The following is a 15,333-nucleotide window of genomic DNA, read 5'->3' as shown; positions in this document are numbered from 1 at the left end:
AAGTTAACACCTTCTTGCGTCAAAGTTGTTCGATCCCCCGTCATCGCATTTTGATGGCATCACCATCTCACTTCTGGATGCCTTTAATCATGAGTCAAAATGGCCGTGGCAAAAGGTTTTGATGAATTGATCACTTTTTTACTCGAAGCGATCGCTCTCTGTGGCGAGCAAGGTACGTTTTAAGCTTTTTTCCGTTATGGGTGGAAGTGTTGGACCCTTCCAAGCGACATGAAATTTTGAGCGCGAAGTAGCACCATGCCCAAACAGAGAAAATTATACAGCTTTGGCATCAAAGTAGCGTCGTATCTGCACAGACGCACGAGGTCATTCTATGCACCCTTGATTAGTCTGGTACCTGCATCAAAGCGCTTCTTTTTTTGGGGACCCTTGTTCGTCTTGAAGTCGTCTGTTCGAATCACGCTCGCGCCATATGTGAAGACATGCTTATTCTGAGGACGCTACTGATCATCACTCAACAGGCACAACTGTTGAAGAAATTATTGATAATATTTTTGTCTTCTACAAAGACTCCGAAACAGGAGCTCAAGAAGCCGGTGGCGCTGTCCATGGCGAGCACAACAAAGTGCCCGGGGTAGGGCAATCGCTGCAGTTCACAGTAGACCGGCCATTCCTGGAATGTGCCTGGCGGTGGTTGACTTCTCATCCGGATGTATACGTTGGAATGAAAAGACAAGCCAACAGACTGTCGCTATCAGAAATCGAAAATCTTCCGCTTGAGCCTCGATCTTCGGAAGCAGCACAGCATGACCAAACGCCTCAGCCATCCTCTAAGCAAGACGCCTCTAAGAGAAGACGGCAACAGACGTCCTCTCCTGCACCTGCTGAAGTGGAAGAACGCCCTGATGTTCAGCCAAAAATTTTTGTAAGCCAAGAGCGCATGTGGTATGCTCTGACTGGACATGGCATCGACTGGAAACGCATTCCATATTTGGAGTTTGTTATTCTTTCGTTGATTGGAGCATCGAAAAGAAAAGGCATCATACAGCCGGAGCTTGTCAAACTCTCGGCCCAAGATAAACGTTCTGTCCCAAAAAGAACCGCTGCTTTGGTTACCAAAGGATATATTGAGAAGGCGTCTACTTTGGCAAAAGGTTCTCACACCAGCTTGTGCATCCTCAAAAAATTCGCTGGGACACACGATGCCTTTCGAAGGGGCTTAGAAGGCGCCACCAAGGAAAATCCTACAGCAGAGGCCGCCAGCAGAGTCGACGAGCTCGACATTGCGCAGTTTGTTCAAAGCATTTTGGAGACTTTGCGAAACAAGACTCTCGTCACACGAGAAGAGCTGAAACACAAACAGGTACCTCCTAGCCACCGCATGTGATTCAATTGACTTGGAATGCTAACACCCTATTTAGGGAACAATCGACCGTCAGGCTCACAGGCGGGTTTTCTTTCGAGTCCTCCGTGAGCTTGAAGAATTGGGCATAGTCAGGCATGTCTCAGGCTCATTTCCGAATAGTGCCACCCCCAAATCCTTTTGCACCTGCTTGAAATTGCTTCGTGAGCCAGAGCCTTCTGAAATCAGTGATCTTCTTGGCTCTGCTCCTTCTTTGTTCCGAGCCATGTATGATCCGAACATGGACGAGATGGAGGACCATGTGTTCTCCGGGAGTGCAGACGATGGTGGTGCCGAGGTCACCTTTAGAACCGCGGATGATGAGGACGAGATTATGGAGGACGAAGCTGATCAAATGCAACTGGTGGAGCTCGAAAGAATCCTTCCATACTGGAGCCCTAGTCAACCACTTCCGAACATGTTGTTCGATGTGACCGATTTCTCCGGGCTAGAAGGCGCCAACACAATGGTAAATCCCAACTCAAGCCCATACACATTCTGACACACCGCTGACTTCGGCTAGCTCTTAAAATCGAAAGGAATGGGTCAGTTCTTTCTTAGACCACTCGAACAGTTATTGGATCGTCTGTCAGAACGATGGCAGCTTGCCCAGCCTCCCCATGTGCGCCATCTTTCACTCATTAGAGATACCGAGCAACTCTTGAGTGTTTCATGTTACAAATATTTCACCTACGAAAACTTTTCTCGACTTGTGGATATGGGCAATGCGGACTGGGAAGCAGTCGGTGTTCAGCCTGCAAAAGACAAAGGCAGCGGTCCAACGGGTCCACTCAGCAATGGTTCGCATGACTTCAGTACGCTTACAGCGTCAAAATTCGTTGGAAATGGCGACAAGTCTCTCTCCGAATGCTTGCAGGCCGCGAAAATACCGTTCTTCTTGACTCGTCTGGACGCTGTCCTCGAAAAAGCAGAGAACGGCCAATATTGTAAGTTCAAGAAAATTTCTTCCCAATACTTCTATATGCATGATTATATTGACGTCTGATCTAGCACTGAACTGGGCAGGACGGGGAGCTGATGGCACACCAAGTGTGCCGCTCGGTAGACCACCAAGATCCGATAGCTCACTAAGGCAAGTGGTTCAAGTCGACCCTGATGCACCGCGTAAGCCTCTCGGACGGCCTAGGAAATACGCAAAGGGAGAAGAACCATATAGCAGAGAAAACAAGGCAAAATTGAGGGCTGAAAAGAAGGCGGCGGCCGAAGCCTTGGCGAAGGGAAGGGCGGAGCGTCTTGCAGCGGCGTGGGCCGCAAGGAGAGCACAAAAGGCAGCCGGAGAGCACCAGTCACAAGAGCCAGAGGAAGAGTCACAACAACCCGCGAACGACCAGGATGGCGCAAGACTACGCACTCCAAGTGATGTTGAAGTGGAGTCCCCTCTCCCTCCACGATCCACTGTAACCAGAAGATCTCGCACGCGAGGATCTAACGCTCAAGATGTGGAAGAGGCGGATACGATCGTCCTTGCTTCGCCAACTCCCGAAGTTCAGGACGAGCCTCCTTTGGACAATGTCAACGGTGCTACACCTCAACCTGCATCTGAAACCGGCGAAGCAGATCAACTATCGTGTCCTGGAATCTATATCAATCCGCCTGGTTCCGCTCGTCCTAAAGTAAAAGGCAGGGGTCGTCCACGAAGAGCTATAATAGCCGTTTTTAAATCACCAAGGTTAAGAGACCTCGGTTGGTTTTGCAAAACAAATAGGAGTGTACGATTTGCCACGCCTATTGCTGCAGAAGAACGCCCATCTTCACCTTTACCCACGAATGAACCTCGGAGCATCACCGGGAAAAGGCCAGGGGTGTCGTTAGCGATGGATTTGGAACCAGCTAAACGCCGAAGGGGGCGCCCTTCGAAGCAAAGCTCTCCTGATTCTCAACCCCAGCCCTCAAAGGGATCTTCATCTTCAGACATTGCTTATGAAACATCTCCAAGTGTGACTACAACGACGGAAAACAGCAATATTAGACCACTGTTTATTTCGGATTTCTTGTGGCTTGGGTCCTTGGCTGCTTCTTTACAAAGCCGGAGCGGCGCATGGGACAAATCCGGGGGTTTATATGAGACCCCAACGATTCTTAGTGCGACGAGCCATCGCGTGCCAGAGCCACTAGAGCCATCTCCAAAGCGCAGAAAAGTCATTGCTCCAGTGACACCGAGGAAAAGCCAACGCCAAGCAAAGGGCAGCCCGGCGGGGCACAAAGACAGCCCAAGGCCCAAGCGAAGAGCAATATCTCCTCAAAACGAGCAGGTCAACGCCGAATCTCCAGTACGACAAATCACACCTTCAGATGCTGGGCGAACTGCGGAAAGTGGCCTCGGTGAAACCCAAGTTGGTACAGAAGATGGGACTCGTGAACAGCCCGTTGACCGGGCTCAAGCTACTCAAGCCGAAGCTGCGACAAGCAGAGAGACTCCGGTTGACGCCATTCAGGAATCGCAAACCATAGAATACGAATCCGGTGATTTGCCAACGTTGCTTGAAGAAAGAACAAAATTCAACGTTCGAGATGACTCTAAGATAACCTTGGGTGGCGGTACTGTTGGGTTCCAGAGATCCAAGATAATTCTGGAAATTCTGGAAAAATGCGGAGGTGCTTACCCCGGTAATCTTGAGATCATTTATCCGTTTCTCACTGCTTGGGTGAAGCTTGGACGCGCTGAACCCGATCGATTAACTGTTCAAAAAGCAGTAAAGAATCTCGTCGATTCTGGCAAGATTAAGAAATTGAAATTTGTTTTTAGAGACAAGAAGGGCACAATGGCAACCAAAGACATTCTTATCAAACCAGAGGTTTCGCCCAATTCAGCAGTGGTGAGGAACATACAAGAAAACATGATCAAAGCCGATCCGTGGTTGCATCTGCCAGAAGGGGCAGAGATCGCAGAAAAGTACCAAAAGAGAATAATCCAATCGACGCGTCAGATTGCAATGAGACAAATCGGCGAGAAGAAACGGACTGGCGACAAGTCGCGGACCAGAAAGCGGGGCAACGTGTGGAAGATGAAGAATGGGTTTTCTGGCGAAGATGAAGACCGAATGAGGGCCGAGATCGAGGCTCTCGAGGCGTCCGTGAATGCAGAACAAGGAGCATTGGCGGAAAAGATTGCTCAGCTGGAAGCTTTGAAGCGGAATATAGCGTTTGGCTCTCCGGACGTGACCGAAAGCCGGGACCAGGCTCCTCAGCCAACTAATGCTCGGGCAAGGAGTCGTCTCTATCGACTTCAGCGGCCACAGCGGCCAACAGGCCCTGGCGCACTGGAAGACGGAGACCAACAGCAACCTCTTCCCATAGACCCTGCGCTGCTAGCCCTTTCCAGTGAAACAACCTCACTTGCAGATTCAGCACACCGTCAACAGACTTTCACCGAGAAACTCGCGAGTCTCCATAGAGAACGACGGCGCAAATCTCTAGCGGACCCAGCTCTGAAGGTCGCTCCTGTGCGTGGTCGATCACAGGGCGATGTCTCTGCCAAGCGGCCTTTACCGACTTCTTTGGAAGACCTTATGGAGCGTTGTGTCAAACGGCGAAGACGAGCATACCAACCAGCGCTGCAGTCATCTTGGCGAAAATTTGCGCGCGAAGTTGAGACGGTGCAAGCCTGGGAGATTGAAAACCCGACCATTATCGATCAACGCCGAGACGGCTGGCACTTCATAAATCATAAAATTCCAGACCAGGATACCTTAGTCAGTGTACCATCTCAGCGGCTCCAAATTGTCTTCCAGTCTGGTCACCCTGAGCCTGACTTGGCTGAGGCTGGGTCTGATGACGAAAGATCGCCCACTCCTGCTGAAGCCTGGGAGCGTGCAGACTTTGAAGATGTAACGGCTTCTGGAAGAGAACAAATGCGGCCACCGAGATTGATACCATCGAAGCCATCATCGCGAAATAAAAGACAACTGACAACAAGAAGGCTTACGTCTCTAGCTGAGAAAGCCGCATATGATGCAAAGGTTAATCTCGGCGTTCTGGAAGAAAATGATAGTAAGTTATGGCTTTGTTTCTAATAGTCACTCGCCAGTGCATCTTCTAACATCAGACCCAGGCATCTTCAGGTCTCGCCGCGTGCGTGGTCCAAACTCGGACACTGCACTTTCGCCTGAAATGGAACATAAGCTGCTGACTGCGGTCATTGTGGTCCGCACGCTTACAGGAGGATTAGAGAGAAACATTGATTGGATCATTGTTTCACGTATTTTTGAGCCAGAATACCCGCAGAGATTCATTCAACAGCGCTGGTCTGCTCTTCAGCCAAAGTATCGGCTACACATTGACAACCTTCAGTCGGAATTTCAGGAAGTCTTTGCTCAAGCATATGAAGAAGACCGCGTGCCTCGTATTGACTATGACAATCTTTTGGCATACGATTGGTCTTGGTTGGTAAGTTGGGCTCAGCGAGCTTTGGATTTGCAAAAGTAAGTGAATGAGCCATTTGAATGCAATAAATGTTCCTGTACTGATCACCACGCAGTGTGCAAGGGCCACCTGATCTCCCAGACAACCGCAAGAGATTGGATGACATGTACGAAGTTCGCGACCTTCCTGACAACGCTTCGACATGGAGAGAGGAATTCACCAGCCAGAATGTTACAATGCTGAAGCGAATTTCGACCGTTAAATCTGTTCCGTTCACCCTTCCATTTGCTACTTCCAAGCTTTCCTATACGGACAAAGGGGAAGAAGAAAAGCAAAGGGAAATGGAACAGAAGAGATCGCTCGCTCGATCCTGGGTTCGCGCAAACATCTTCACCTACCCAGAGATATATAATCCCGACAAAGCACGCGAGAAGTTCCTCGGCATCAGCAGTGATTTACTCGATAAGGCCGTGCACGCCCTCCTGCAAGAAAGGTCCATTATCGAATCAAACAAGGGTCGACTCGTCCCAGGCCGCAACTATGACATTTCCGACCATTTTCTTAAGTCGTCACGAAAAACCCTCGAGGAAAATCACTTTGTCCGCGCCGTTGCATTTAAACACATTCTTGACCAAGCATTCGCGGACAAGGGTTCCATTGACTTTTCGTATCATGCAGAGGACGGCGACGTCATGGCCGTCATAAACCTCTTAGCCAACGGTCGTGTTCGACTGGTTCCCAAGAATCCACCAATGAACAAGTTTGGGCTCACCGATGGAGGATACCGGACGAGATTTATGCAAAAATCGCGATTGATCTTTGACGTCGAAGTTCGTCCTTCGACAACATATATTCAAGGTCTCCCACTTGAGCCGCTTCCTCCGCCTCCAATGGATGAATTTGCATACCAAAGTTCTCAATCACAGGATGGCAATACCCATGATACTATTGACGTTGGTCAAGTACCTACGACAGTTATAGCACAGGGGCAAATAGCCGCATCCCAACAAAAGCGGATCCCCTTTTGGGTAGACATTCATGAAAACTTCAACCCCGTCATGTGGCGTCTCGCGCTGGCCGCAGTGCTAAGTATCATGGCGCTTCGTCCCGGAATCAATGTTCGCCAGCTACATACCGCGACACGCCCCTGTTTTGACGAATGGGAGTTGCAGCTGTTATTGGAATGGCTCGTTGAAGCAAAGGCTGCAAGAAAAGTCGGAATGGTTGCCAGTGATGGAGACGGAGAAGTAGGAGCAGAAGCCATTCGTAGCCTCAACAGAGCCACTACCGCCGCCGCAGCAGCAGCAGATGCCACCATATCCGAGACCGGGTACGCGCCTGAGGAATGGTGGTGGACTGTCCTCAGACCAGAACCGAATGTCTCGATTCATCACACTGCTCATGATCTCAGGGGTCATGGTGTCGCGCAACAGACTACTCTTGATAATCCTCCACCTCAGCGCGAGGAACCTACAATGATTGAGTAGTCCCGCACATTTTGCACGATCAGTTACGAATACCGGCTTTTGCAGACAGATTTTTTTTTTCTCCCCTTCTTCTTTCTCTTCTTCTTTCTGTTCTATTTTGTTTTTGTTTTTTCCCCTGCTATTGTTTCGTCCACCCTCCGTATCTCCTGCAGGAGTCTTTGATCTCTTACTCTTATTTCCACGCAAGCATCGGGGCGAAACTTCATTGGGCGTTGTGAGCAAGTCTTTATCGTTATATTCTTCCACTGGCGATATTTTTATTTCGAGGTCATCCTGGGAACTTCTTTGCCTCAAAATCGGCATCATACGGAATGGGGAATGGAGGAATAGGAGTATTTGTTTGAACTTTTTCCACTTCTTTTTTTTTTGTTTCATTCCTTTAGCTGACTATTCTCTGCGGTACCTCACAGTAGCTATAGTCGCTTGTACTCAATTACGTACAGTATTCACTACTCTGAGTGGACTCACTTTCTGTGTCAGATAGTCAAGTGAAGTGATCACATTGACAACTCAAGATTTCGATCGATGGACGGACGGACGGAAGAGAATTAATTCGTGCATTTGGAGTAATTGGATTGACTGTCCGCTTTGGGGGGAAAAAAAGGGCCTCTTGCTTCACTGTCTCTTTTTCCGCCAATTGAGACACAATGAAGGAGGGGTGAACGCCGAGATGATATATACAAAAAGAAGGCTGTCACGTTTCTTCTGATAAAGGTAAAAGAGGCGCGGAATACAAAGACAAGAAATGAAAGTGAACGCTGCCAGGTACGTGAACGAGTTTGAGACTATGCCAGTTCTCCTACACTCTTTGTTACACCCAACTCCCCTCCCCCCACTTCCTTTCTCTCCGAGGACATTGAATTCTGGATTCGAAAAGGAATGAACCACCACCACCCTCTTTTCCCCTCATCAAAAAAGAAGCAGATGATGATGATGTGGAAAGAGAAAGAAAGAAAAAAAAAAGAAGAAGAAAGAAAAAGAAAAAGAAAAAGAAAAAGAAAAGAAAAGGAAAAGGAAAAGGGAAAACGCTGCAACGAAACCGCCATTTAACACCCACTCCTAACCCACGAATGAAAAGAAAAAGAAAAGGGTGGGGGGATTACAAAAATAACAATTTCTTGACGACCATGAAAATCAATGCGGCTGCGACGCCGTAGATGGCTCTGTCTAGCCAGTCTGGTACAGGGCGATTATCTGGTATACGACGCGCAGATTGCACTTGTGATGGCGTTTGCGCTGTTGTCTGCTGCTGTGACGGATGCTGCGTTTGAGCTTGCACGGGAATATTAGGCTGTGGAGATGATGACGTGGAGGAAGATAACGAGGGGAAAACAGAGGATGAGGTAGGACCAGGAGCGGGACCAGGGGCTGAGGACGAAGGATGGGATTCAGGGACTGGGTGAGGATGAGAAGACGTAGGTGTTGGTTGAAGAGGGACGGCATGGGCAGGACGGGCGGCGGGGGCTGTTGTTTCGGGATGTGAAGATGATGAAGCGGCGGTTGTGGTGGCTGGTGCAGGTCTTGGCGCGGAAAGGGATGAGGGTGATGAAGAAGAAGAAGAAGAGGTTACTGGGGCCGGCTGGACAGGAAGGGGTACTTGAGCGGGGGCTGTCGAAGACGAAATGGTGGACGGTGATATTTTTGATGGTGGAGGAGTGTCAGAAGTAGTGGAAATGGGCAGTAATGTTCCTGTTTGCGCCATTGACCTGACTTCCGAAGCATGCATTTTCTCTTCTTCCCTGGCGTAACCCTCTGGCCCAGCGCTACTGGTGCTGCCCGGTTGCATTTCATCACGATATGCGAGTCGTAACTCGGGTGGCACGCCATCAATATCTGATTGTGCTTGTACTGATGCTCGCGCTCCCTTTTCCGTAGCGGTGTTCTCGGATGAGGAGGGTGGTAATGTAGTTTTCGGGCCTGTACTTTCGCCGGCGCTGGCGCCAGAGCTCTCAGCTTGACCTTCTGCCTCGTTGATAATCTCCTCGTTGCTCTTTCCACACGCGCGACATGCCCATTTACGGCTTTCATTTGCCATTCTCCTCCGTGCAGCATCATCGCACTCTAGTCCGCCTACTTGCCCCTTGGGGTCGCTGTCCATGAAGCTCCGGATCGCAATCAGCGCCGTACGAATACCCCATGCAGGCTGCCATAATTCTTCATGATGTCCGCTTATGCTGAGACATATCTCGCGATTGACTTCAAAGCGCCCTGTAGGGGTCAGGAAACGAAATGCTGGGGGCTTTAGTGGATAGTCTGCAGGCAGCACGATTCGACCGTGGTAGAGTCCTTTGGCGTAGGGCGAGGGCTCCGGCGGGCCGCGCAGGGTAAAGTGCCATTCAAATAGATTATCTTCAAGTGGTGAAGCAGCGTATTCGCCTGAGGGGTGATGGGCAAGCTCAGAGGCTTCCTTGACTATCGAAGGAAGGTGTTAGCTAAGATTGGCCTGAAGGCAGGCTGTAGCAAAGGGAATATTCATTTGAGCAGCAGAATTTTCTTGATATTCACAAGTGTGCAAGATCAAGAGTAGGTAGGTCAAATTCAAAGAGCTTACGTATTCTCTTCACGGTCGGGGATTTGCTGTTGAATTGTGTACCACCAGTCGTTGGTGACATGGTGGCAGGTAGGAGATGGGAGACACGTAGAGCCACAGGTTTGGATCAAGACAATCACACTAATCAAAAAAATCAAAGGTCTAGTGAGAAGTCGTAGTGTATGCGTTACATGAGTTTTTCGACAGTTCAATAAGTCAATAGATTCAAAAGTGTTAGTTGTTGATGTTGATATTGCTATGGCATCATCGCGTCTTTGGTGGAGGTTATCGCTACGGCAGACTGGGGAGACCAAAGATGGCTTACGTAATCGGGGTCCCTCGTGCTAGAGCCACCTGGCGTTGTCTGTGAGTTGAGTTGCTGCTGTCAATACTGAGTTGCTCCTTGTACCTGTCGCGAGACCCTCCCCCAAAGGAATCTCGAAACGTCAACCTTCCCTCATCTCCATTCCTTCGTCTTGGAGCATTGACCTCTTTCACCATCTGGTCCTCGATCGACAATTAGATTCCTCATCATGGTCTCCTGGAAACTTTCTACTCTAGCACTGCTGTCCCTTCGGGCGCTGGGCGCTCTTGCACAGGCTGAGGTGAGTTTTATGAGCCTAGCAGGAAAGAGCTCTCTCTGCTCTCTCTTTCCCATATTATTGCATCTTCTGCCATGTGCCAATTGTGTTAATTTCGAAGGCAAACAATCGTCACACTTCGCATGCCTCTAATCCTCTTTGGTTTATCACTGACAAAAATGTCGTAACAGGCCCCTCTCGAGGACGAATCCGTTCAGTCCCCTAATCTTGCCGTGTCTGTCTCAGCGTCTTTCCCTTCATCGGAGATCTTTGGCGTGAAGCTGGTCAACGGTCACCCCACCCAAGCTGTGCTGTCCTTTACCAATGAGGAGCCGAACCCAGTGACCGTCGCAGTCGTCGGTGGTTCGCTGTGGACTCTATCCGACGAAGCCCAGAACAGCATCAACATCCGCAACGTGACTACGACGCGCTACAATGTCGAGATCCCCGCTGGTGCCAAGGAGAGCTTGAGCTACAGCTTCGCCACGGACTTGCACCCGCAGGACCTCCGCCTCAACCTGGTTGCGCTCTTGCACAATGCCGAGGGTGCCTTCTTCTCGCTCAATGCCTTCAACGAGACGGTCAGCGTGGTTGAGCCTGATATGAGCATCTTTGATCCTCAAATGTATGTCTCTTTCTTCCATTCCCTTATTTTCCAAACGTGACTAACATCTATCGATTACAGAATCTTCCTGTACCTCGTCCTGGCCGCCGGTTTCGCAGGCACCATCTACTTTATCTACAACACCTGGATTGCGACCCTGTTCCCTCAGAAGCGCCGCGGCGGTAAGGGCGGCGAGCGCGCCAAGACCTCTTCGCACCGTGTCAAGAAGGTCGATCCTGCCGACCAGGTTTCTGTCGTTGGCGCCGACGGCCCTGCCGTTACCTCCGGAGCCAAGGCCTACGATGAGAGCTGGATCCCCGAGCACCACATTAAGCGCCCCGAGGCACGTCGCGTCAAGAGCGGCACCCCCCAGCGCGCCAAGTCGCGGGGATAAATTATTAGCTTTGGCTAATTTTTCTCTTTCCTCATCATTGCTGAAGAGCTGTTGAAGAGTATCGGAAGCGGAAGATGTTGGCGCCTTTGGTATAACGCGCTGAATCGAATTGAGCCGGGAAAACTGGAAGGAAATTGGATCGATCGATGGATACATGTATTATACAACGTACGTGTGATTCTTGTCTTGTTGTGTAGCATTGTATGATGGCATTCAGGAGACGGAAAAAGAGGATAAAAGAGGATAAAGTCTATTGGATGAGACACCAAAGCGCCAGGCAGACAGATTGGCATTTGTTTTTCTTTGATTGGCGGGTAGGGATGATATTTTCTGTCAGCCCATTTTACTGTCTCATTTCGTGATGATCTTTGAAAAGGAGTGGAATCCATGGATATATGCATACTACCTTGTTCTTTTCTCCGTCTGCTCATTGTCGAGAAAGTAAAAAGAGCAAGGGAAATCCAAAAAAAAAAAAAAGAATTCATACGATCTGCCTGCCCTTGTAGGCCGGGTCTTGCATTTATAGTTCCCAATGAAGATTTCTCATGAATGAAACATTTAACATTGACATTGCAATTAGCACGATAATAAGAACCATTTCAAAGTGCACTTCAGATGTTTTGAAGAATGAAATAATTTTTATTTGTCTTGCAAGACTATGTGCCACACACAAATTGACACATTTACATGACGGGGCATCTAGATCATGTCGTACGAGGGGTGAACAGATGACTGAGGAAATGAAAAAAAGGGAAATAGGGGGGGATTGTAAAGGGGGCTCTATAGACATGAAGAAATAAAGCAAGCCACTGCATAAATAGGTCAAACCAAAGCCCGAACTCTCAAGTCTGCGCCACTCTCGAACATGATGCTTGTGCCTTAGGGGGTAGATAATGAAAAAAAAAAAATAGGAGGGTGAAATTTAAAGAAGCAGGAACATACATGATGGTGAATCTTCGCGGGGAATAAACACATGAAACAAGCCCATTCCAAGGAGAAAAAAGGCAACGGGGGATTGTGGGAAGAAAGGTATTGGGGTTAAGGGGGTGTTGGAAGGCGAAAAACGAAAAATGTCATGGGAGGGATTCTGAATGTAGAACAGGGGCACAGGGCATAGAGATGGCAAAAGCGAAGCCAAGCATAAGAGCTCACGCATCGAACAGAAACGCAACATTCGAAGCGGGTGGGGCCCAAATGAGCAATCGCCAGCGCTGGTTGGAAGCGCAGCGTACACGCGAGCTGTCCGTCCACGTTTCAGGGCTCCTCTTTGTCGTAGGAGAAAGAGACCCATTGGGATCCCTATTTGGCCCGGACCAGCATGTTTACACTTTGCGGGTTGACTCCGCAAACAGCAGATAATCCGAAGCAACGCCATCCCGAAAACGCCCCCGTCTTCGCCAAAGTTAGACAGTCGGGATCACGCATTTTACATGTCCATCGAGTCAGCGTTTTCGGCGAAGTTGAAGCCACCCTGCTGCTGGGTTTGAGTACCGAAACCAAAGGTACCACCCTCGCCTTGCTGAGGGGCGATCTCGCTAATATCGCCAGCGGCCTCCTCCTCATCAGAGAAATATCTCTCAATGATGCTGTAAGCCTTCATGTAGATATCCTCATTGGCGTTGTTCTGGCAGTCGTGGATCTTCTCCATGCCACCGGCCTCCTCAATGAACAAGGCGAACTTGTTGATGTTCTCGGCAGCGTTGCCAGCAGCCGCATTCTTGTCAAGCTCGCCAACCTTGAGGATATTCTCGAGGCCGTCGAGAGCGACCTGGATAATCTTGTTGTCGGGGCAGGTGAGCAGCTCACAGAGGGGCTTGATGCAGCCTTGGGATACCAGGTAGCGGATCTGTTCAGGCTTCTGCAATCCACCAGACGTAGCGTTGGAGATAGCCCAGCAGGCCTCCTTTCTGGTCTTGAAGTCGCCATTGGACAAGAGGTTGATAAGCGGAGGGATGAGGTTGGCATCAACGACAGCTTGGATCTGAGTAGAGTTTCCAGCAGTAATGTTGGAGATGGTCCAGCAGGCCTCCTTGCGGATACCGTCCTTGGAGGAGCCCAGGAGCGAGAGGAGAGCAGGCAGAGCACCACAGTTGATGACCACCTGAGTCTGAACATCGTCACCAGTGACAATGTTTCCGACGGACCGGAGGGCCGGGGTTTGCACAGAAGTCGAGGCATGCATGAGAAGCTCTACAAGACGACGAGGGATACCAGCCTCGATGACGGACTGGATCTTGTCGTTGGAACCATCTGAAAGGTACGAGATGGCCCAGCAAGCATCGATAAGGACCTCATCATCCAGGGAGTAAACAAGCTTAGCAAGGACGGGCAAAGCGGGAAGAATCTGTCGAAATAAAATTAGAATGTTGACGAAGATATTTCAAAAGGCGTCAAACAGAAAAAACTTACAGTATTCCAGTCCGGCTGGGGAGTCTTGCCACGGCAGAAGTTGCTCAAGGTCCAGGTGGCATTGCGAAGCATGCTCAGCTTGCGGCTGTCACCCAAAAGGGCAAGGAGGGGTCGGAGGGCACCGGCACCCAAAACATAGTCACGGCAAACAGGGCTGTCACCAGCAATGTTACCCAAAGCCCACACAGCCTGCTCTCTAACGTCAGGCTCGGGGTTGCTCAGCAGCTCCACAAAGACGGGGACGGCACCAGCTTCAATGACGACCTGAGTCTGCTGGGCGGATCCAGAAGCAATGTTGGTAAGAGCCCAAGCAGCTTCAAACTGGACAAGGGTATGAGGCGAAGAGAGAAATTGGACAAAACGAGAGACGACACCAGTCTTGATGACCTCCTCAATTGGCGGGTTACGCTCCTTGGATAGAAGCTTTCGGAACTTTGTGGTAGCTTGGATCTGGGCCTCGATGTCCTCGGAGAAGACTCCCTTGACCATTTGAGGAAGCTCCTCACTGAGCTAAACATGATGATTTGCGTTAGCTAATGAAAACACCACGCGAACTATGTGGAGAACACAAAAAAAAAGCTGCTAGGGCCGACTGAAGAAAAGGGGGGCAAGCTCGGTTGCCGTTCACCTGCCAACAATCGGTCGAATAGTGGCGACCGGGGCAAGCGAGAGAAAACGAGAAAAACAAACGTGAGGGAGGGGCAAACATGGTGCTGAATGTGAGACAGTAAAAGCAAAAAGAATCAAAGGTGTAATGAAGTAGAACAAGAGTGTATAAAAAGAGCAAGACATGCATGGAGGGGTGTTGGGGTGTAAACGAACCTGGCTGGCAATGCTACCGCCCTCATCATCGCTGTCCTGGTGGGAGTCGACGAGGCCACCGCCTACAGTAACGCCTCCATCGCGGGATTGAATGCCTCTTCTCTTGGCCAAATTCTCCTCACGCTTGGCCTTTCGAATCTCAACCTGTTGTTCCTCACGACGACGACGGAGCTCATCGGGCTTGAAGGTGTTCTTGGCCTTGAACTGGGTACGACGGTGCTCGGGAATGTAGCGGTCCGCCATGGTGGGAACTAATTCGTAATTCGGATTATTTTTTCTTTGTTGAGGAAAAGATGAAAATAAAGAGAAAAGAAAAAGAAAACGATCCCTTGTTTGCAAACGTGGGGGGTGTTTGGGATGTTCGAGGGAGAAGAAGATGAAAAGGATAAGAGAAGTTGAAAGTGAGTTTGTGAAAGATGATGGAACCGAAACTACCGCCCAAGAGAGGAAGAAGGACCCAATCCCGCTTTCGCCGTTTTAGGAAATACCACTGCGAGTCACGTGAATTTTGGCTTTGTCATTTCTGAGTCATCCTTGCGTTGCCAGTTGTTTCCCCATATTGACTGCGCGAGAAGCGCGTCGATACGCGTTTCCCCGGCCCTAATGCTCAACGTCTCATATACGGTTTGTTGACATAGAGAGCAAACGATGCCATTCACGACAATACAGTTAAAATGAGATGTGACTATAACGGCAAAACATTGGCACCTGCTGTTTTTCAGAGCTCCCATCGTGATTGCTTAAAGGATTAATCTTCGAGGCC

General features: G+C 49.6%; 4 protein-coding genes across 4 annotated transcripts; 2 read left to right on the top strand and 2 right to left on the bottom strand.

Moving 5' to 3' along the window:
• Positions 1 to 99: 99 nt before the first annotated feature.
• On the top strand, positions 100 to 7,684 carry L228DRAFT_279731 (hypothetical protein; the record flags this gene model as incomplete). Its single annotated transcript, XM_018335715.1, has 7 exons — positions 100 to 172; positions 480 to 1,321; positions 1,380 to 1,829; positions 1,884 to 2,307; positions 2,372 to 5,371; positions 5,433 to 5,802; positions 5,859 to 7,684. The coding sequence occupies 7 exons, from the start codon at positions 100 to 102 to the stop codon at positions 7,228 to 7,230; spliced, it is 6,531 nt and encodes a 2,176-aa protein (XP_018192106.1). The 3' UTR covers positions 7,231 to 7,684.
• Positions 7,685 to 9,232: 1,548 nt separating this feature from the next.
• On the bottom strand, positions 9,233 to 9,646 carry L228DRAFT_204116 (UBC-like protein; the record flags this gene model as incomplete). Its single annotated transcript, XM_018329651.1, has 1 exon — positions 9,233 to 9,646. A coding segment is annotated over one exon (414 nt), but the record flags the coding sequence as incomplete, so codon positions are not given.
• A 647-nt stretch (positions 9,647 to 10,293) lies between these two features.
• Positions 10,294 to 11,339, top strand: L228DRAFT_264930 (hypothetical protein; the record flags this gene model as incomplete). Its single annotated transcript, XM_018334640.1, has 3 exons — positions 10,294 to 10,365; positions 10,533 to 10,966; positions 11,027 to 11,339. The coding sequence occupies 3 exons, from the start codon at positions 10,294 to 10,296 to the stop codon at positions 11,337 to 11,339; spliced, it is 819 nt and encodes a 272-aa protein (XP_018192104.1).
• A 1,392-nt stretch (positions 11,340 to 12,731) lies between these two features.
• On the bottom strand, positions 12,732 to 14,978 carry L228DRAFT_14828 (importin subunit alpha-1a). Its single transcript, XM_018329256.1, has 3 exons — positions 14,571 to 14,978; positions 13,749 to 14,258; positions 12,732 to 13,683 (listed from the first exon to the last, which is right to left on the bottom strand). The coding sequence occupies exons 1-3, from the start codon at positions 14,811 to 14,813 to the stop codon at positions 12,766 to 12,768; spliced, it is 1,671 nt and encodes a 556-aa protein (XP_018192103.1). The 5' UTR covers positions 14,814 to 14,978; the 3' UTR covers positions 12,732 to 12,765.
• Positions 14,979 to 15,333: the final 355 nt, after the last annotated feature.

Source organism: Xylona heveae, assembly GCF_001619985.1.
Source record: "Xylona heveae TC161 unplaced genomic scaffold L228scaffold_1, whole genome shotgun sequence".
Classification (NCBI taxonomy): domain Eukaryota; kingdom Fungi; phylum Ascomycota; class Xylonomycetes; order Xylonales; family Xylonaceae; genus Xylona; species Xylona heveae.
Note: the sequence above shows the minus strand (reverse complement) of the source record. Positions and strands in the feature narration are given on the sequence as shown.